Below are 21503 nucleotides of genomic sequence, written 5' to 3'. Positions count from 1 at the left end.
TACTGCAGTAACCACAAAAAAAATATAATCACTCGTTTTCACTACAAACTAGACCACATTTTTTACTTGGTCACAGGGCTTGCTTTTAGTGCTATGCATTTGATTGTTTTTGCATTGAATTCTTTGGGTTCTGGATGTGCAATGGTGTTAGAACGTTAGTGCTACTTGTGCTTGTTCTCCGTAGCATTTAGATTTATTTTAGTTATATTAAAGAAATTGAAGACTTCCATTGTCTCGTAGTATATCATCAACACATGAAATTGCATATATGGTTCGATTCACTTCAGCCCATTTCAGGTACCTGTTCGAATGGTTGAAGAAGGTGATCGTCTGCGAACCCGGCCAAGCATCTATCGAGTTCGATCCATGCGTCGCTTTGGTGCGTCGATCTCAATCGTCCATTTCACCTTTAGATGATGAGTTCGATTATCTCCTTAGGGGCTAATTATATATTATCATATGTAGTTGGTTATCTTTAGCATCTCGATTTATACACTTTAAAAAGTTACATTGACATCTCTATAATTACGAAAGTGAAATATTTATGTTCATTTATCCTAATGTCATCGGCTTTATCAACAAAAACATGAAATCAAAGGATAAAAATATAATTTTATTGTTTTACTTAGTGGTGATGGATGACAGTGTTATTGGGGATCGAATGTGACTATTGTGGACGAGGAGAGCGACGACAAGAGATGAGGGCTACTCTACATTTGCATCAACGCTGAAATAGTTGTTGAGCGACTCTTTCGCTGCTTTGCATTTGCATTAGTATCGACGTAATTATCGAGTGATGTCGCTTTGCATCGATGTCGATGTAATTGTCGAGCGATGTAAAGATCGCTAACACAGATGCAGAGTGACAAAAGGATCGCTCGACAACTGCATCAGCATCAATGCGTATACAAAACGATCCTCATCTCTTACCATCACTCTCCTCTTCCACAACAATCATCCGTAGCCCCCAACGATGTTAGTAGACACCATTCGTACTCCCCAAGGAAGGTGTTAAGTTAATCTTTGCTGTTCTATTACCTCACATCATCTCATCCACAAGGAGATTCTCTTTCCATATATATTTATGTATTTTATGTTACTAGACTAACTAAATGGTTGGTTTATTTAAAGTCTTATGTTGACTTTTTTCTTTTGTAATTCGATTTTGCTCCAAAAATACACAGTGGGAGGTACAATATTAGCTAACCAAAGCAGTCAAAAACTTGACATGCCCTAATGATAGATAGGGACAAGAAACACTAGCTGAGTTACCATCACAAGCAACTTCTCAAGGACTTCCAATCGTAAAGCAATGGCATAGGTGTTTGTTACATGCAGAGTCATACATAGATTTTTCCTCAGGTAGCATCCAAGATGAGAACACAGTATTGGAAATTTGGAAGTTAGTAATACAAGAGTAGGCCAACAAATTTCAAAGAAAATGAAGCCATCCTTACAGCAAAGTGATGACCCAAAATAGATATACGTTGTCTTTCTATCTCTTCACACTGCCGAAGAACTTCGAGAGTCGGACTGGTCCACCATTCTCCTCGTGGTCACTGCTAGAGTGCTTGACCCTTGACCTATGCTTCCTTTTCTTCTTTGATCTCTTTGGTTCCCTTTCACTGTCGTCATAATCATCATCACTGCTTGACGATTCAGATGATGAACCGGAGGAACTTGACTCGGAGGACCTTTTGTGCTATGGAATTTACATCCGAATGGAAAGATAGGTCAGGAGCTACTCGATGGCAATTATAATGCAGATCTTACACGGTGATAATAAAGAATGAAGGATATCCAAAACATGTGAGAAAATATGATGAGCAAGATGGTGATATGCTTCTCACTATTTCAACTACTAACAAAGCAATAAACCAGAAAGCACACACTAGGAGCTTATAATGAAAAATTCTTGATTTTATCATTGAGAAAATACTGTGGACATCAAAACAAAATTGCCCATAAATGTCCCTTTATAAGGAAAAGCAAAACAAATTTGGATTTTATACATTTATATATACAGAGCTTTGATAATTTCAACTATGCTTAAAACATCACACCTGTCTACAGGTCTCAATTTGTATATGAAGCTTCTACCAGTTATACAATCAATCTAATGCATGATTAAGTAATGAAACATTAATGGAGATATAGCAAGATTAAATGAAATATCTGACACAGTAGTTAATTAATAATAAATAGTGCCATCAAAGACTCCTTAGCTAATTACGGTCATCAAACTAAGACCCTACATATTGCATTTTCACAAAAAAGTTTGCACCTTGAGTAACTTCCATATATTCCTATTGTTTTTGACACACATATATAAATATCATTGTTTTCCAAAACTGAAACAAAATTTCTGAATGTTCTCTACTTAGATCATGTTTTCTACAAGTTATCAGAAGTTCGTACACATACACTTTGAATGATTTAAGTACCCAGAACAAGAAAAGAAACAAGCATCATCCGGAGGGCCTGGATGCACAATCTTAGCAACATCAATTTCAAGAGGAAATAAAAAATTATGTGAACATAAAAAGGTGAATTAGAATCAGAAGTACCTTCCTCTTCCTGCAACTTCGTTTCTTTGAATCTTTATCCTTCCTGTCTGAATCATGATGACAAGGCAATGATGATATTCCTTGAAAAATGTGCCAAGCAAAAAAAAAAAAAAGAGAATAGCATGAACAAAGTCCACTTTGTTATTACCAGAGACAACGAAAAACACATACAGTCAGGACAATGAAGCCCCATACCATTGCAAAAACCACATTTCCTACCTTTTTTGCGATGTGACTTGCTAGCAGAGTGGCTTTTTCCAAGGGACAGCTTCCTGGCCCTTTCAGCGTCTAGCTGAGCTCTGTATTCTCTCATCATCCTATCCTTATCAGCCTCAAGCTCATCTCTTTTGAGTTCATCTTCCTAAAAACAAGAGCAACATATTGTCACCAGAATTACAAGAAGAAATACTGCCATGATATTGTTAAGAAATACTGTCATGATATTGTTAACAAGATTTTCATTGGGCATTCATGACACACTTAAGTAAGAAATTGAACTCAGAAAACCATATCAAAATCAAAGTTATTGTAAGACAGCAGATTTACTGATGATCATATTTATGTTGAAACTATTGCAGAATTAGTTCAACTAATATTACGTAAAAGTTTGAGCCATATTATGTTACATCTGGTTCTTAACCTATGCATTACTTTTTTTCATAGAATCCTAATCAACTTTTTTCACATCTCATTCATAGGTTACGATGTAGAAGATAGCATGGAAGGATCAAAATAAGGTTATATATAATTAATTTGACTGTCCTAAAAGAGTCAACGTATTAACAGGATTCAACAAAAGGTGAATTGATTCCTAAACTCTAAGATTCAATCAGCTAGCTTAAGAATACTGCACAGAACAAGATTTTAGATACCTCCGTATTCAGTATTTGTACATAGAAACACATATAGGGGTCACAACTTCAACTCCTTGGGAGATTGTAGAAGCATGAGGAGTAATCAACCATAGTTATAGCTAATGGACAATCAAACAAGAAACCAGCAAACAGAAAATTCAAACAAACTTATATTAAAGGTTGAGAACAAACACATTATCGAGAGAACTACCAGATGTGGAGCAGATTTCTACACAAAAGTTGCAAAAGGAGATATTCCAAGGAGGCCCTGGTTTAACCAGGGGACAGCTTTCACTGGGGTTTTCTAACACAAAGGGATTCTTATATGTAATAGGAGAAAGCTGAGATATCAATCCAGCTCAAAGGGAATTTTAGGGACTTTCCCGCTTTCTGCCGCTAACTTCTTAGCTTGAACTATAAATGTCTGTATCCTCCAGGGTGTACAAACATGCTGCTGCTTTTTTATTTCAATAGCAATATTAGTTTAATATAGTTCTTAGTCCCAATAGCTCATGGTTAAAGGAATTTCTCTTCCTCCAAGCAGAGAAGCCCTTCTCCAAAGTGTAAACAATCATGGAAAGAAATAATTTCTGTTTGGAGACACTTCATACATACACATTGTTAATGGAGTGGTTTTCCATCCAGGTGCTTCATACATCCATTCATAAATTGATCTCCTAGGTCAAATCAATGAAATAATATGAAAAACTTGAGTGACCATATCTACAATGTCAGACACCATCATTCTGCATGTGCTAATCCTCAACAGTAAAGAAGACGTCATAGATACTGTTTGCTAAATTCATAAAGTTAATTCAAAAACCTACAGAATCATTTGCTGCAAAAAATCTTATCAGATGATAGTCCAAAGAAGTTTACAAACAATGTAAAAACCGACCTAATCACAATGCATTTGGAGTTTCCTAGTGGTTATTTGTCATACAAAGTCTTGTATATGAGAATCAGGAAGTACAACAAGCAATTACTTTACATTTTAGTAGTCCTATGATTGCCTAAAGTTGGAACCATCAATATGGTCCTTGATGTTCAATAGGGTCATGCACATTAATGAGTAATTTTCTGGTAAAATAGGCATTACAGCTCCTCATTGGACAAAAACCCAGAACCAGAATTCATACATTCCAGTAGAATGATAAGGACTTGGAAAAAAATTGTAGCCATTGGAGAAATGGGACGAAAATTTCTCAAATAAACCAAACAAGTCGAATACAATGAGAAATATACTAAAAGAGCATATACAAAAAGTAAGATACTTCCATATTTTACGCTTGATAAGGAAAAATTAAAAAAATATAAAACAGAAATATCATTCTATGTTTGCAACAATATGTGAAAAAACAAGCTAGTTGTCATAAAGGATATAATGAATCCATTAAATAACAATGATAACATAGTGCAAGTCTAATTTGAAAATTAAAAAAAAAACTTCAAAAAAGTAATATAATGATATAAATCAAGTAATGAAAGAATGACTATACAAATTGCAACTAGACCCTGATATCCAAGAAAATAGGGTAATTCTTCAACAACGATAACAACAACAAAAACGTAAGTCCCAACTACTTGGGATCACCTACATGGAACTTTTGCCATTATTGGGATCTGTAAAATGTCAATTTTCATATAGTTGCAATTTTCATATTCTCTTATGATCTAGTTTTAAGATGATCTAGATCAAAAAGCTTTTATTTTAGTGATCCAAAATAAGTGCACATAAGTAAGCAACATATTAATGATAATCTACACAACATGAAGAACAAGTTCAGAAAAGAAAGAGTCAAAAATGTATCTTGCATTACTGCTTAAGGAAATGTAGTAGCCCTGTCGAGAATGTCTTACCTTCTGTTTCCTCTTAAATTCCTCCCATGTTATGGTGTGAGACGTTTTTAGGTTGGCCAAACGAGCAGCATGCCACTCTGGTGTATGAAATGAACCATCCGTCTGTGATGGTCCTCATTAGTAAATAATACAAGGTAAAAGCACCAAATAGAGACATGTTAATTCAAAGGATGTTACCAGATGAGAATTATTACTCAAATCAAAGGCAAATGATAATGTACTAAGATCTAAAAGAAATAAAAACCCTCAAGCCTACAAAGTAGGAGAAATTAAGAGATGTTACTGATTACTGCAAATGACTGACAAAGCTATTATCCATGGAAGAGGCCAGTCATTCTACAGCATCTACAATTTGTGTATTTACAAGAAAGTCACCTAATCACTCACAGGGAAGATCAAGGTCCACAAGCATGAAAAAATTTTAGAAGAATAAATTCAAAAGAATTTGCAAATATAAGGGAAAGCTTCAAGCCCTAAACTTTTTGTACTTTCAGAACTCGACCAACCATATATAAGACCTTCAATAGATGCAATTAACTATGACTAGGGGTCTTTCAAGTTCACCAAAAGTTTTTACCACTGAAATGCACTTCAGTGGCCTGAAGTCCTATGCTTAGTTCAGCAAAAGCCACATAATTACTAAACGTGATTTCCAAAACCCGTATACTCTATTCAAAGTGAAGTTGATGGGACAAATTGTGAACTAATAAGACCTTATGCAAACCGAAACATACTACTACCAAATACAGGGTACTAAGGTTTTTGATACAAAATACATGTAAGCCGGATGTTGCAAGCAAATAAAATGCATCAAACTCAAGAGAACAACTTTCTAATCTCCGCTTTACATCAATAGTTCAAATGTTCGGACCATAACAAATCAGTGCCACCTTAAACATATTTTTGCTTATATAACAACTATGAAAAGTAAATGAAATACCAAACAAATTATCGAACTAATAAAACTAGCCAAATTACAACTTTACAGCAGCAAAGATTCAGATAAAACAAAGAAGCTAGAAAATAGCAAATTGAGCATAATCCAGAAGGGCCAGAAAAAACAAATATCCATTTAACATTCAAATCAGGGTCGATTCCTACAACCAAAAGGGGGAGTCGCTCAACCGCAACATAAACATAAAAAATCCTCCAGCAAAATCTAAATTTTAAGCAGCGAAGGGTTTGGTATGAAAAGGTACAAACCATTCCGTCTTCGACCTCCTCCGGCCCTGCGGAAGACGACCCCAGCCTCGCCCTCTGCATCGCCTTGTAAGCCTGGTTTTTACCCATTAGGGACGGGAAACACGCCCGGATCGAAAGAAAATCCACTGAGAACGTCGAGGAAGCGAGCGAATCGGCTCGATCAGCAGGTACGAGTTATCGGAAGACACGATTGCCACTGGGAAATCCGCCTCCCTTTGGGTGAATCTCCACAAAACCTTCGCCCAGTCCAAGCGAAGGGTGTCGAGGGTCGCCCAACCCCACAAACGACCAACACAGAGCAAACGATGGTTAAGCCGAGAAGAGATATAGCAAAAGGTTTCTGAAGCAAGAAAATAAACCGGGTGGAGGTCAACTCTCTGTCTCGTACGACACAGGAAACACCTCCTTTACCGCCACTCTCCACACCTCACGTCAGAATCGAGTTCCACGACGTCCAAATACTGGGTTCAAATATCTGTACCCTGCTCATCTCAATACAGGGGATCACGAAGAAGGGGGTCTATATCCAATTCAATTATGTTTATGGCACATATGCATATGATCGGACGGCTCATATCCGAAGATGGAATTCGGGCCCACCGACGTTACGTGGAGCCGACACATTTGTAGGCAGAGACGTGCGAGTTTGGATTTTGCTGCAATGTCTCTATGCGGGCATCCGTATGCTAAAAGTGTTGCAGTACAGTGAAAGATTATGTTTGAATCAAATATTAGGTTGCAATCAAATAAAATTAAGCTTCCATTTTTCTATATTATTTTTACCACATACATACAGATTATTTCTTTTCGATTTTTATTTTTATGTTTTCTTTTTCTTGTGGACATATTATGGAGAGCAACCATTTGCATCTTCATCATCATCATTTGATCTATTTTCTCTAGCATTTCAACCATGCATGCCATATTTAGTTGGAAGAATGCTGCAGACAGTGGATATCATGAACATGTTTGAGCTTTTATTCTGTTCCTCTTTTAACAGAGCTTCACATTCATATGCTGTGATTCCGATTACAGAAACCCTAGTAAACACCATCCTGGTACTCCGCTTCGCAGAACTCTCCTCCGAGATCATCACATGCCTCTCCAGGGAACACACTGCGCGCATGCACAATCCATTTAGTATCAGCATGTTTCAGCAGAAGAACAAAATCTTAATGGTCGGCAAAGCACGGAAGATGGTACGTTTTGGGATCGTTGTACTCGAGGTAGTCTCTGTCGACGGCCTCCTCCGAAGCCGCCCTGGAGTCGGCGCTGCTCGCTGCCGCCGCGGCGAGTTTCACTTCAGGATACATCTTCGCGTTGCACGCCTCTCCACCAACTACATCACAAGCCTCCACCGGAAACACACTGCATGGAAGCACCGCTCGAAGCTATATAATTCTTGATGAAGAAAACGGAGTTTGTAAGCGAGGAGAGAGAGAGACTCACGAGGTGGAGGAGCTGTAATCGATGGTCGAGGACTCTGGTGCGGTGGCGGCGACCACCCTGGACTTGTGGAAGGTCCTGCGTGGCTTGGATGACCTGGGCGCGATTGCCTTGGTGCTCCTGAGGGGCAATGAACCAGCGAAACACACAGCTGCTGCTGCCTGCATCTTAATTGGGAGGTGGTTTGCTTGCTATGCTTGGTGAGGGAGAGAAGACACAGCCATTTAACAGTACTGGGAGGAGGATGAGGATAAGGTTCCTTCACGATCCATTGGTGATGACTTCCTCAGTAGATGACAAGGTCAAGGCCCACCACCATGTAGATTTTTCTTCTTTCTTCTTCCATTGTAGCACCTCATTGGACCATTTGTTGCTGTTTTTATCTAAGTAATTTGGATCATCTTCAGATATTTTTCTTCTTTGGATGAGAGATTCTTTGCCACATGTTGGTAACTGATGTTTTTGTTGGAAAGAGAAATTGGTGTAACAATTTCTGAAGAGCTTGAGCAATCAATTTTCGATTGTCTCAGTCAGTACAGATTAGTATTTATAGATCCAAAGATTACTGAGATTAGTGTCAGACAGAGATATAAATCCTTGGAGATAACTTATATGGGAGTCACTAAAGAACTACTGATTCCTCCAAGTAAATACTGCCATGTATCAGCAATAATCACATCTGCAATTCTCTGGTCATCTCCAGATAAGTTTATATCTTGTTAACTCAAACTTTCCTCCTGTTTGACATTTAGGTAGCCAAAACGCCATAAAACCAACAAAGCTTTGATGGATAACTGTGACACTGATTACCAGCTCAACCTGTTGTGGCTCTAAAAACATGTTTTGATATCTGAATCTTCCTGTTCTTGTTCTGGAAGATCAGTAGCTCTTTGACCAGCCACCTTATCGATGAGTTCATCGAACTTTCGAGATTAATAAGGCCGTTTTGAGTCGTACTACAGGAGTTAGGAAGGATCAAATTTGTAATCTTCAGGTGAATAGCTCTTTAAACGTCGGCATCTTACAGCGAAAATGTCACTGACATGAAGAACAAAAGATCTCACGGAGTCGATAGTAGCATTACCTCAGTATGATATGAAGGTGTCAGCAGTAATGTTGATGGAGCAATACTTGAACAAGTGTTTGATATCTCTGCTGCCTTTGATGCAGTAAAATTTCCACACCATTTTGGTAGATTCTCTGCAATGTCAGCAACAGATAAAAGGATAGGAACAAGAGGACTATGTGTTCCTCACTATTATAACATTTTTCTTACAGGAAGTGGATATTACAGCAAGGGATAGATGAGTCTACTATCATTGACCTAAGCTTAAGTATTTTAACCAATAGATCTGACCCAATAAATTAAGTTAATGAGTCAATTATCTTATCTAACCATGTTATGGCACATGACATCAAACCTAATATAGTAATTGGTGTAGTGATGTTCGAATAACAAATAATTATTTACGGATGGGATTAGCTGCACATCAAGTCAGAAGACTTGAATATCCGTATAAGAATTAGATGGATCTTCTATTATTAATACAAATTTTAGTATTTTTAAATCAATAATTAATAAAATTAATAGTAATTATCCTTTGAAGCTGACTAATTGCTATAAGCTAATAGATGAGACATAATCCATGATTTATATTAACATAGGTTAAATAATTTTTTTCTAATGTAACCATTATCATCCATCTCATTCTCTATTAGGTTTTTCTTGGCTAGATGATTTTTTTTGTGGATTGAAATATAAAATAAATTATAAATTACATGCAAGAAAGATGCTTCTGGTTGCTAAAATTGCATATCCTAAATGATTCAGTGGAGCACACCAAATTCCACCCTGGATAGGTCAGATTCCAACTGCCTTAACTGTCATCAATCATGCTTTAAGATTCCAAAAAGGCAGATTTCTGCTTACCTTCGATTTCCACCGCACGTGACCCCTGATATCTCTTTCTTGTCCACACAAAATTTCGACAGCGATAAAATGACCAAATTGCCCATGACAATCTAGTCCTACGCTGTGTCCATTACCGGTCATTTAGTTAAGGAAAGTGAGTAATATGGTGAATGCGTAATCCAATAAAACCCTATACCGCCTGTCTCTGGTCTCCGCTTCCGAGCTCCACCGTCGCCTCACCCTCGCTCGCTCGGCTTTGCCATGGCGGCCGCTCCCGCTCACCCCCCCGCTTCGATGGCGACGAAACCCTTCGCTCGGACCCACCGCGGGATAGGCTTGGGCCTGGGGCTGTCGAGGACCGCGGATCTCTCCAGGTTAGCGCTCGGATCGACGAGGCAGAAGCACCGGGCTCTGGAGATCCGCGCGTGCGGCGCCGATAAACACAGCGGTGATGCTGTGGCTTCCGTGACCGATTCGCCGGCTACTAAGCCTAGGAATAAGTAAAAGGCCCTCCTTTGTTGCGTTTACTGCTGTTAGTGTGTTAGTGTTTATGCGGATATTCAAAGTTGTCACCTTTCCTAAGTTTTGTCCGGTTTTTGTCATTATTGTCTTTTTTTTTTTGCATTTTCCAAGCATTCTAGGTGATTTATAGTCTTTACATGATGCTTGCACTTATTTTTTGAAGTCTTGATGATCAGCGGAGAAATTGATGTTGCCTTTCTTCCCCATCGGGCCTATTGGCCTTGTCACACATGTTACAGCGTGTCTGATCACTATATTTTTTAGAATTCTTGCACTTGAGAATGGATTTTATTGTACTAGTGTGGATTTTAGTTGGTTTGGTCTAAATGTTCAGGCATTTTTACAAAGAGGATGTTAGCGTCTTGCGTGTCTGATTTGATACTCTTGTAGCATTATTTTTTAAGATTGATGTATTAGAGCAACTTTGCCGTTCTAATTCTGTAAATGAGTTGTTCTGACTTTCCACTTATTTGTAGAAGGGGTTGAAACTATTGATAAAATGCCATCTTGTATGAGTATAGGGTGAGACGACACACTATCTCTGTGTTCGTTGGAGATGAAAGTGGAATGATAAATCGCATTGCTGGGGTATTTGCTAGAAGAGGATACAATATTGAGTCCCTTGCAGTTGGTTTGAATAAGGACAAAGCATTGTTCACGATAGTTGTCTCTGGGACCAATAAAGTATTGCAACAGGTCATGGAGCAGCTTAATAAGCTTGTAAATGTTTTGAAGGTAAGTTTCTGTAGGATCAGTTATAATGCTTGATTTCATTTTGTTCAAATAAGTTTCTTGTCAGATATTTTTGATATTTACCATGTACAACTCATGGACCAATACTTTCTTTTTCAAATTTGGTTTTATTTGTATGCTGCCAGATCTGTTGTTGGGGTAGATTATTTGAACAAGCCAATGATATTATTTCATATTCGGTGCATTACTAACTGAAGGCGGAAAGTGTTCTGAGCTATAATGTATTTGTTCATCCTCTCAGTTATTTATCCAAAAAGGGAAAAATGTTTTGATATATGACTTCTTGTAATTACTAGGGTGAACATCTGTCAAGGGGTCCCCTTTTTACCTGTCATTATCTTTGTTTGTGTTGGTATTTGACTTCATTCAATTGCTAGGTTGAAGATCTATCACGAGAGCCACAAGTTGAACGAGAATTGATGCTTATAAAACTCAATGTGGATCCAGATAAACGCCCAGAGGTATTCCACTATTAACTTTTGTTCACCTTTAATAGAAATTCTTCTGCTAAGAAACTTATAGGCTTAACTGTGGCATATATTGTAAGATGACATGACCTATAAGGTGCATAGCATATTCAGAAAGGAATGGGTGGAGGGAGAGGGTCTTGGTAAAAGCAATCCAACCACTATCTTCAGATTGCAAGAATTTGTACCTTATGTATATATATATATATATATATATATATATATCTTTTTGTTTGCTTTAAATTTTGGATCATTATTGCATTACTTTGGCTGAGGAATCAACCTAACTTGATTCTATAAAGTGTTGGAGCCTAGAAGTTACTTTACCAATGTGATCATTTTGGTGCTTTTTTTTAATCTAGTTACAAGTTCAATGAGGATATCAATTGCCATCTGGAGTTTGTGAAATCAGTTTTAATTGGTACCAAACTGTATAGTTTATTGTTTAGTTTCTTATATTTGTCACCTTCAATCTGCAGGTTATGGGTCTGGTTGATGTATTCCGAGCAAAAGTAGTTGACATTTCAGAACATTCACTAACCATTGAGGTCAAGAATTTTTAACCTTATTTTTATTTGACTGCATATAATATTGCTGTCTTTATGGGACTTCTATAATTACTTAAAGTCTTATCTGTGATTAATTTACAAGTATGCAGGTAACAGGAGATCCTGGGAAAATGGTTGCAGTTCAGAGAAATCTGAGCAAGTTTGGAATCAAAGAAATTGCTAGAACTGGCAAGGTCATCACTATATGGACTGGATGAATGGACCTCTCTCTCTACATATATACATATATTTGTCCATCAATCTCCTCTTTCAATTGTGCAGCAACAAATACTCTCCAATATTGGATTCTGAATATTTTATGCTGCAGATTGCATTGAGGCGTGAAAAGATGGGACAAACAGCTCCTTTCTGGAGGTTCTCTGCTGCTTCATATCCAGACCTTGAAGGCACAATTCCTTCAAATCCTCTGTTTACGTCCACAACAAATACAAGATTTAATGGCAACTTGGAGCAATCTTCTGGAGTACGTGACTGTGATTTTTTCACTTTTTAATCAAAAATAGATTATAGAAGGCAAATTCCTTGGTTTTTATCATTTTTTCATCTGAACTCTATCACGATTGACTATTTGGAAATAATGAACCTGACAAACAAGAAGCCTCCATTCCATAGGGAATGATATATTTTTGGAAATTCATTCATGACACTGGAACTCTTTTAATCACTTGTAAATAAATTAAGCTAAAGAGATCAAATAAATGGGAAAAACTGGTCCACAGATTTTGAGTCTATACATAAAAGACAACTTTTTGAAATTTTAGATAGGGTTTACAGTGGCCAGATAATTTATTTGAATATCATGGGATAGACATTGACTAGTATTTTATAGTCCAATCTAAAGGGAAGTGGATACAGAATTGGAGTGTACACTTTCAGCCAGATACAATGATGTGTATGACCAAAGTTTAATGCATAATGACCACTTTTCAGTATTGTTGATTGCTTTCTCATTTGTGGGACTTATGTGTTAATGAAATGGGTAGTTGGTGTGAAGTTCAAGAATTGCATTCCGGATGTGTGGACCATCATGCAAATTGCCATCACAGCATGTTACATTACTAGCTTGATGACTCTATATCTTACATTACTACCATGCCTACATCTTAAGCTGGAGTTAAAGACTTCTTTTTGTTTTACTCTATTTTTCTGTCAATTTTTTTGCCATTTTCTCCATGCTGCTGACAGCAAGCTGTGTGTCACATACTACTACATGACTACCATGATCAAAAGCAAATTTACAAGCGGATCTATCTACCACCATTTGAGCAATGGTGTCATCATCAAAATAGTTTCCATTAGCATGTGACGAACTATGGGGTAGAATAGAAGACAAGACTCCTGATGTATATCCTCCTCTAAATAATACTAGTTTTCTCAATGGAAAAGTTCTAGAGGAGGATAGGGAAGTGAACCTTGATGAAACTAGAAGAACAAATGCCATTGACTTATTATTTGCATATTTGAGTTTTTATGCTTCATGAGTCCCTTTAGAATTACCATTTGGCTTATAGAAAAGTGTTTATACATTTTCTGAAGATATCATAAGTTGACTGTCTACTAAAATTTGCTGGATCCAATGCTAGTTCTAGAGGTCCATAAACATGGACTTAAAATCTCTAACTGTTGATTTTTATTCATGACATGCCAAGAGTGTACATCTTGACACAAACTTTGTGATCTAGAAATTGTCTCTTTTACATGTAGATATCATCAAGTTTAAAATCTTGGTCAAATACCTATTCTGATAGTTCGTTGGATCATCAAAGTACTGGTATACCAAATGATATACTAATCTATGCAATCCAATTTCGTTAAAGAAAATAAAACAATTAAACATTGACTAGTTACAAGCTATATGGCCTGCTACTGATTTTTGGTTGGACTAGTTTTAGAAATCTTGGATATTATAACTTATTAAGATTGCAAAAATTTCAAATTACAAAAGAAGAAAGGAACAAAATTGAAAATTTCTTTTATTATTCTTCTTTTTCTATGTATTGAAATGTGTCTCCAATAGTCCAATTTCTAGCAAGGTTCCTCATATGTGCATGCATGTGCACATATATGCGATTATGCATAGGCGTAAAAATGTATATTACTATGTATAAGCCCTAAACCTAGCTGATATGTAGCTTCCTAATATAGAGTATTGCTAATGACATCCTCCAACAGTTATCTTCATTTTTTTTAAATTGACAAAGCATCAACTATAATCTTTGCTAATGATTTAAATGTTTTGCTTTACTCACAAAAATTGTGTGCTTTGTGGGTTTATTACCTCGGCATCTAACAACAGTTGCAATTAAAATTGCTAGAAAAGTATGTTTCAACAAGGATATTGCTCCATCTCTTGATATATGATCTGTGCAATTGGAGACACACGTTACATATTTGTACAAATATGACATCAAATCACAATCAAATTTCTATCTTTTTCTATGTATATTCATTTTCTGGGCTAAATTGCTTGCTTCTCATTTATTTATTATTTTTTCTATTGTTTTGGATTTTGTGTAGGGAGACGTTTATCCAGTGGAACCATATGAAGGTTTTTTGGTAAATCAAGTTCTCGATGCACATTGGGGCATCCTCGATGATGAAGATGTGAGTGTCTCATCTTTTCTCCTAATCATTACAGCATGGACTTATGTTAATCTTCTAGGAAACTTATGAATAAGAAGAAATAATAGAGATGTATGCATAATTGTGTCATTGGATACAGGTTAATGGATTTCATGATTTTGATCACAAATGATTAATTATAGAATCACATAAATTTTATCATTAGCATCTGGCATACTTGAAGTTTTATATGCTGGCACAGGCTGCTTTCATGTGGCTACTGCTGCATCTATTTTGAGGTAGGAGAGTTCACAATCTTTTTCTCACTAGTATTCCAATGCCCACGATGTTGCATGACACATCTTTTGGGCAAGATACCTTCACGTTGTATTGTGTGCCTATGTTCCTGCCAGTTATCAAGTGGGTGTGTTCGCTGATATTAGGCCAGGATGCAGCTGCACGGTGTCTCGCATGGCAAGTGGGTTGTGGAACCAACTCGGGCAGGCACATTGTTGGCATGTGGCTTAACACTCCTTAGTTTGTACTTTGTCATGATCTGATTATTATGGTGTTGTATCATAATTCACCAAATTTTTATTTAGATTTTTTTCTTTTTTGTTATTTAGAAGGTTGAAATTCCATTGATTCAGTGGAAAAGGTGACTGAGAATTAGAACTATTGATAAATTAGTTCATTAATTTATCAGAATTTTGCAAATATTTTTACTTATTTCTCATAAAAAGAAATTCAGTAGCTGGACCACCTTGGAGAAGTTATATTGCATGTATATCAGTTTGCTTTATTATGTCTATTTTTGTGGATCTCTAGGTTTCTGGAAACCACTCAAAATTTTGCATTCTAACAATTAGTCTGATTAATCATGATAGCAACAATAAGAGTTTTGTTGGTGGCTTGTCAACTCCTTATAAAAGCGAAACACCCTTTTTTTGTTGATATTCTCCACAGGATTATCATTATAAATTGCTTCCCTTATTTATTCCAGTGTTGCCCTTTTTTCTTGTCAATTTTCACTCTTGGATATGTGTGATTTTGATGCTTGATCATGGTAACTGACTAGCATCATTCTTATGGTTATTTTGGGATGGTTATTTGTAGAATCTTGGTCTCTAGTTGTTTCAATTGCAGTTTGCAGATTCTAACTATTAATGATTTGTCTTGAGCCAGCCAAGCGGTCTCTGTTCACATACTTTATCCATCCTTGTAAATGATTTTCCTGGTGTTCTTAACTTGGTAACTGGGGTGTTTGCTCGCAGAGGCTATAATATTCAGGTTTCTTCTGTTCAAATCTTCATTTTTTTTGTCAGTAAAAGAAGTTGGTTCATTTTCTTAATAGTTCCTTGGTTCCACAGAGTCTTGCTGTTGGTCCAGCTGAAAAGGAAGGCATTTCTCGTATCACTACTGTTGTTCCTGGAACTGATGGATCTATTGGCAAGTTAGTACAGCAGCTTTACAAGCTTATTGATGTTCATGAGGTATATTGCATAAACATATTCATATAATTGATATGTTTGGACCAATAGGCAATTACATATCTAAAAGCAAGTCATACGGATTTCTCAGGTTCAAGATATAACTCATTTGCCTTTTGCTGAAAGAGAACTTATGCTTATAAAGGTTGCTGTAAATACTACTGCTAGGAGGGACATCCTAGATATAGCTGACATTTTCAGAGCCAAAGCTGTAGATGTTTCTGATCATACAGTTACACTTCAGGTAAGGTTTCAGATACATTTCTGTAGGTTGACAGAATTGTCCAATTCTGATGATGACTTTTAATATTAATTGCTTATTCTTATTAAGATGTGATACATTTTAAGGGGTAAGATGATTCTTGTATATGTCAACTTTGAGAAGATTCAATAAAAATATACCACTCTCAACTTGGTGGTAGACTATCAATTTGAATCCTTCATGTCTCTGTTTATGATGGTATTCTTGTGCAAAACACTGATATCATCTCAACGAGTCCCAATCAGCGGTTGTTTTGAAGCTCGATTCACTACTCTCTTGATTTTTTGAGTTATTGTAGGTGACCTAGTAGGTTTCATGTGTAATGCACTTTTTGCTCAGTTTTATTAGTAGTTTCAAAATCATATTTGCTTGACCTTTATAAATAACTAATAGTTTCCTGAACTTTGTTTTGGTTTATTATACCATGAAATCAGGATGTTTGCAGCTTGGTTACAAATCTCATCCAGTTTTGTTACTGGTCTGGGGTAGGGTCCAATATGGTAATGGTACTGACGACTGAGTCTACTGACCCATACAGAGTGTTGATATGGGTCACTAGATGTCAACATTGGACTGGTGGTTCTAAATGCATCCCCCTCCAAGCCCTGTTTTAATGTATGTTGATCTCAATAATAACTCAAGATATGTGTTTAAGACCTATTATGATTATTATAATAATTATTTTACCTATTTTTACCCATACATAATATATAAGTTGAAAACCTTTAAATGCATGAGTTATATGTGATATAAGCCATACCTTATTATTAGTCATCCCTACTACCACCAAAACAAATGCTATACTGCCTTGGGAGGTGGGTCTAGGTCCACAAAGTCACATGGTTGAAAATCAGTATTATAATTTTGTAGAACCAATGAATGGTACTGCTCTCACAACATTTGATATTGATAGATTGTGTGCCACCATCAATTAAACTAGTAATAGTCATGGCATCTTATCGTTAATTTTGGTTCTGATGTTACCACTATGTCAGTATGTTGAAGCAAGTAAAGCTGTTTGGTTGCTAATACGGAACTAGTTTTGTGTATTATGACCATTAACTGATGGCCTGTAGAACTGCTACAACATACATTTTGTGAGCCCTATGAACCTCAAATTCAGCAAACTGAAACCAATTGTTCATATCATGTCTAGGAAATTCATATTGGCAGGAAGACATGATTTGGAGGGACTTCTGTCTTGACATGAACTCGAGTGCTTCTCTTTGTCTGTGACTTTGCCCTCGTAAGTTTTTATGGTGGATCTAGCTTCATGATCTGTCTTAGTGTAAATTCTTACTCCTTTGTCCATTGTCCATCTCTCTGTGCTGCAAGGACATATGATTTATGTTCATCATCATCATTATTGTCCGTATTGTTTTCATTGTTCATGGAGTTTGGCATTAGAGGGAGAAAAATCTTGTCATCCTTCTCAAACTCTTGCTCATCAACGGTTACTAATGATTCATCTGATTGTAATGAGCTGCTCTTGGCCTTAACACACTACAAGGATGACCAAGACTGACTTTCTGTTGCATGACCTATAGAGTATATAGTACTGACTTGTGCCCTGTGGCCCCTGACCATATCCTAACATTTGATTCTTTGATATAGTATTTTTATCCTCTGATCAAGCCGCATTGTCCTATCAGTCTTCCTTGATTTGTTCAGAAATAAACTTTGATAAATTTGATAAATCTGTTTCATCAAGCTATGGATCAGCCTGGTTTTCAGCTATAGTCAAATGGATCAGCATCAACCTCCTCGCTTACTTTCGATAATAATTATAACAACAATAATAAGAACAAAGCCATAGTGTCCCAAAGGACTCAAACTATGTGGGTCAACTACTTGGATCTTTTGCCGCCATTGAACTGCATAGAAAATCATATTTTTAGTTAAGTTAAGAATATTTAAATCTTTATTTATAGTTTTCAGAAAATTCCTTTTAGGACTTTTTCTCTCTCCTTGTACCACTAATTTCACACAATATCTATACTCTATAGTACATGTTCATATCATCTATAGGTCCCTACTCGCTTTCTTGGCCCTTAATTATGTAATGCTCGTACAAAACAGTGTTATAATGCATGTACAACAACTTCTTCAAACATCCAGACAGAAAGATTGTTGTGAACTTTGTGATAAAGTGGTTCAGCTTCATGCATATTGCTGAATGATACAGTCTGTAAGAGATACTGTACAGTGATTTTCTTTAGGTGAGGTGCTTATCCTCCATACTGCATGATGAGAAAATGGACCGGTTTCACTTGAAACTACAGTATGATGTGGTCTGCAAGAGAACCCATGCAGTAATTTATTTCAAGTGTGGTGCATATCCTCCAACTTGTAGTTACCACTCAGCTGCAAACTTATTATTAATATGTTTAATTTAAATATCAATTGATTGTTTTAATTTGTTTTCCTATTGATGGTTTCACATTCCTTCATGTTCATGAATTCATTTCTTGTTTAGCTGATTAATGTTCTTTTGTCCTTGATAAATCAATCTCAAATCTCAACTTTTTACCCTACTTCAAAAAAAGAAAAAGAAAAAGTTCTCATACCTTTGTTCTAAGAAAATAAATGTTATCTCTTGTGGGAAAATATGCAGAAAGAATTAGTGCAGAGTTACTGATAAAGGTATTTCTAGCTAAAATGTGGAACAACTAACAAGGTTAAAGGAGAAGTGATTTGTCTTGGGATCTCTCTATGGATAATGGAAGTCGACTGTCAACTCTTCTATCTAAATGCTATTAAAAGGTCACATATGTTTCAATCACATAGGGTTATCCATGTTATGCAGGAGCTTTTTTATGAAACTTTTATCTGTATAGTGCTTCTGAAATCTTGTTTATTCAAGCTATTGGAAACTCCTAACTATTAAAGAACCTTCTGAAATAAGGAACAGAAAGTTTGTCATTCAGCACATTGATCACAATGTCAGTCTTCATTTGTCCCAGAATTCTGCTATTTACTTTTACCATGTCATTTTACTAGTTTCAAAATGGATACCATGTTGTGGAATTTGAAATGGTTTCCCTGTACTCTTAACAAGGTTGTCCAACTCTTGGAGTTTATTTCTTGTGGACGCCAATGCTTTTTTCCTTTGTTTGCTTATATTATGCTGAGTGTTCTGCAAATTGATCTGACAATATCTGCATTCAGCTTACGGGAGATTTGGACAAGATGGTTGCACTGCAAAGGTTATTGGAGCCATATGGCATCTGTGAGGTTTGTTTCTAATCATTATCGTAGGATCAAGAGTTTCTGCTATCTTGGTTTGGAGCCTTTAACCTGACTTATTTAGTCTTATGAACATTTCACTATCACCTTATATAAAGCACAGAGATAATACTTTCACAAACATTGCAGGGAAGCTTGTCATGGCAACTTTGATGTTTCCAGATGTTTTTTCCTTGACAAATACTTGCTGTCTTATTTTTTTTGTCAGCTGCTTGATGTTGTATGACCTACAAGTGAAAAATTAGTAGTGAACAAAGTCTAAGTCATGATGCTTTGGATCAACTGAACAAATTAATGCACATCGATTAGGACAAGTATTGGGGCTAATGTTAGTAATGTCCAGCAAACAGATTGCAAGATAAATCTGCTCAGCATGTAATGCCAGGCTTTATAGCATCTGTTAGCTTGATGTAGATTGAGCACAATGTTCCCAGTGTAACATTGTGTTGGTCTCAAGACCTTGGTCTTCCTACGGAACTGCCCTGGACAAATAGCAAAGTGACAGTGTTCAGGTGATGATCCATAGGATTCCAAATATCTCAGTAGTGGCTAGCTTGACAGTCTCTCTCTCTCTCTCTCTCTCTCTCTCTTCATGACACAGTTGGCCAATGTCCTTACAGCACTAAAGAAATCACTAGTAGCAAGGCCTGGAAGTCACATGCCTAAGTCACTGACTCATGGCCAATCCAACATGTTCTAGATTCATCTATTGCGGTCTTCTTTCATGCCTAGTTTACTCCTTTTCTTCTGTCTGAATGCATCCAACTAAATGTTGGGATTTCCCCTAGCTTTTGGTGTAACCCACACCTGTATATTCTTCCTTCTATTGTAGATCTTCTCTACAGCCTTGATCACCTTTTCTTGTATTATACAATTAGCCTCAGGAGAAGTACTGTATGTTGCACCATCAATAGTGAGGTTTCTCACTTTTCTTAAATTGCCTAAATCTTTGATATTAAGAGGAATCTAGAGTTTCTGTTAATAATCTTGTGGTGTTTCAAGTCCTCGAGCCATCTGGATTTCTATATAATCATCTTTCACACTCTGATGGTGCCTTTGGATACTATTAAGAACCTATTTGGTGCTCCACTTCCATAGTTTCTTAACAATAACACCTAATCATTCTATACACAAGCATCTTGACATGAAAAATGTCTCAAATCTCTGCAGGTGGCACGAACTGGGCGAGTTGCTTTGGTTAGAGAGTCGGGGGTGGACTCGAAGTACCTACGCGGTTACTCCCTTCCATTTTAATTCGAGATGGCAAAAAGCCCTAGGAATAGAACTCGCATCTGCAGATGCTTCGCGGCGTTTTGTTTGCTTTTACTAGTTTCTACAAAAATTTTGAATTAGTGCAGAACAAACATGTATCAGTTATTCCATGTTTTATCACAAATTGTTGTGATTAGCTCCTATAGATGTAATCTATCATAAAATTATCTTGTTCTCCACCTTAGTTGACATTGATGAATGAGAGTTAAATGGACTTTTTTTCGTTGCACTCTCTCTTCCTCTTTTGTTCATGAATTCATATTGAGATTTAAACGCAGATTGTGATGTGATCTTTCCAACGCAGATTTAAACGCAAATTTAAACAAGGATCATTCCAAAGTTCATCTTTTGCTTTGCTCATTCATAAATTATTTTCACATTTCATGAACAAGTAAAAAAGAAAAGAAGATTCTCACAGAAACTGAAAGGTGTAGCAGCTGTGGTTTTTCTAAGCAATATGTTAGAGTTGAAATCTATTGACTCTGTTTCCTGCCCAGAGTTCCAAGTTCAGACGCATG

At 36.6% G+C, this 21503-nt stretch overlaps 3 protein-coding genes across 5 annotated transcripts; 1 reads left to right on the top strand and 2 right to left on the bottom strand.

The window, feature by feature from the left end:
- Positions 1-1268: 1268 nt before the first annotated feature.
- On the bottom strand, positions 1269-6875 carry LOC103989340 (uncharacterized). 2 transcript variants are annotated; one of them, XM_009408153.3, is made up of 5 exons: positions 6485-6875; positions 5282-5383; positions 2787-2928; positions 2568-2614; positions 1269-1702 (listed from the first exon to the last, which is right to left on the bottom strand). In XM_009408153.3, exons 1-5 carry the CDS (start codon positions 6569-6571, stop codon positions 1496-1498), a joined length of 585 nt encoding a protein of 194 aa, XP_009406428.2. In that variant the 5' UTR covers positions 6572-6875; the 3' UTR covers positions 1269-1495. The 2 variants fall into 2 exon arrangements, with proteins under 2 accessions (XP_009406428.2, XP_009406427.2); XM_009408152.3 differs by having other exon boundaries at positions 2568-2647; positions 6485-6873.
- A 564-nt stretch (positions 6876-7439) lies between these two features.
- On the bottom strand, positions 7440-8142 carry LOC135640406 (light-regulated protein, chloroplastic-like). Its single transcript, XM_065154799.1, has 3 exons — positions 7934-8142; positions 7688-7852; positions 7440-7600 (listed from the first exon to the last, which is right to left on the bottom strand). The coding sequence occupies exons 1-3, from the start codon at positions 8095-8097 to the stop codon at positions 7525-7527; spliced, it is 405 nt and encodes a 134-aa protein (XP_065010871.1). The 5' UTR covers positions 8098-8142; the 3' UTR covers positions 7440-7524.
- Positions 8143-10028: 1886 nt separating this feature from the next.
- On the top strand, positions 10029-21214 carry LOC103989338 (acetolactate synthase small subunit 1, chloroplastic). Of its 2 annotated transcripts, none has more exons than XR_010496970.1 (12): positions 10029-10342; positions 10886-11099; positions 11495-11578; positions 12064-12132; positions 12243-12326; positions 12461-12616; positions 14671-14757; positions 15901-16005; positions 16086-16208; positions 16297-16449; positions 17624-17713; positions 19636-19692. XR_010496970.1 is itself a non-coding variant. In XM_009408150.3 (12 exons), the coding sequence occupies exons 1-12, from the start codon at positions 10104-10106 to the stop codon at positions 20965-20967; spliced, it is 1464 nt and encodes a 487-aa protein (XP_009406425.2). In that variant the 5' UTR covers positions 10073-10103; the 3' UTR covers positions 20968-21214. The 2 variants fall into 2 exon arrangements, 1 of the variants encoding a protein (XP_009406425.2); XM_009408150.3 differs by lacking the exon at positions 17624-17713 and adding an exon at positions 20884-21214 and having other exon boundaries at positions 10073-10342; positions 19636-19701.
- Positions 21215-21503: the final 289 nt, after the last annotated feature.

This window comes from Musa acuminata, chromosome BXJ3-6 (genome assembly GCF_036884655.1).
Source record: "Musa acuminata AAA Group cultivar baxijiao chromosome BXJ3-6, Cavendish_Baxijiao_AAA, whole genome shotgun sequence".
NCBI classification, from domain to species: Eukaryota; Viridiplantae; Streptophyta; class Magnoliopsida; order Zingiberales; family Musaceae; genus Musa; species Musa acuminata.
Note: the sequence above shows the minus strand (reverse complement) of the source record. Positions and strands in the feature narration are given on the sequence as shown.

Bases quoted from the DNA above. Each gene is read 5' to 3' on its own strand.
- LOC103989340 (XM_009408152.3), bottom strand. From the start codon at position 6,571: ATGGGTAAAAACCAGGCTTACAAGGCGATGCAGAGGGCGAGGCTGGGG. The intron at 2,929-5,281 runs GTAAGACATTCT...TCTTGTTTTTAG, and splicing joins AATTTAAGAGGAAACAGAAG to GAAGATGAACTCAAAAGAGA. The intron at 1,703-2,567 runs GTACTTCTGATT...TAAATTCCATAG, and splicing joins GAAGTTGCAGGAAGAGGAAG to CACAAAAGGTCCTCCGAGTC.
- LOC135640406 (XM_065154799.1), bottom strand. From the start codon at position 8,097: ATGCAGGCAGCAGCAGCTGTGTGTTTCGCTGGTTCATTGCCCCTCAGG. The intron at 7,853-7,933 runs GTGAGTCTCTCT...GCTTCCATGCAG, and splicing joins GATTACAGCTCCTCCACCTC to TGTGTTTCCGGTGGAGGCTT. The intron at 7,601-7,687 runs GTACCATCTTCC...GCATGCGCGCAG, and splicing joins GAGTACAACGATCCCAAAAC to TGTGTTCCCTGGAGAGGCAT.
- LOC103989338 (XM_009408150.3), top strand. From the start codon at position 10,104: ATGGCGGCCGCTCCCGCTCACCCCCCCGCTTCGATGGCGACGAAACCC. The intron at 12,327-12,460 runs GTCATCACTATA...TTTATGCTGCAG, and splicing joins AAATTGCTAGAACTGGCAAG to ATTGCATTGAGGCGTGAAAA. The intron at 19,702-20,883 runs GTTTGTTTCTAA...AAATCTCTGCAG, and splicing joins AGCCATATGGCATCTGTGAG to GTGGCACGAACTGGGCGAGT.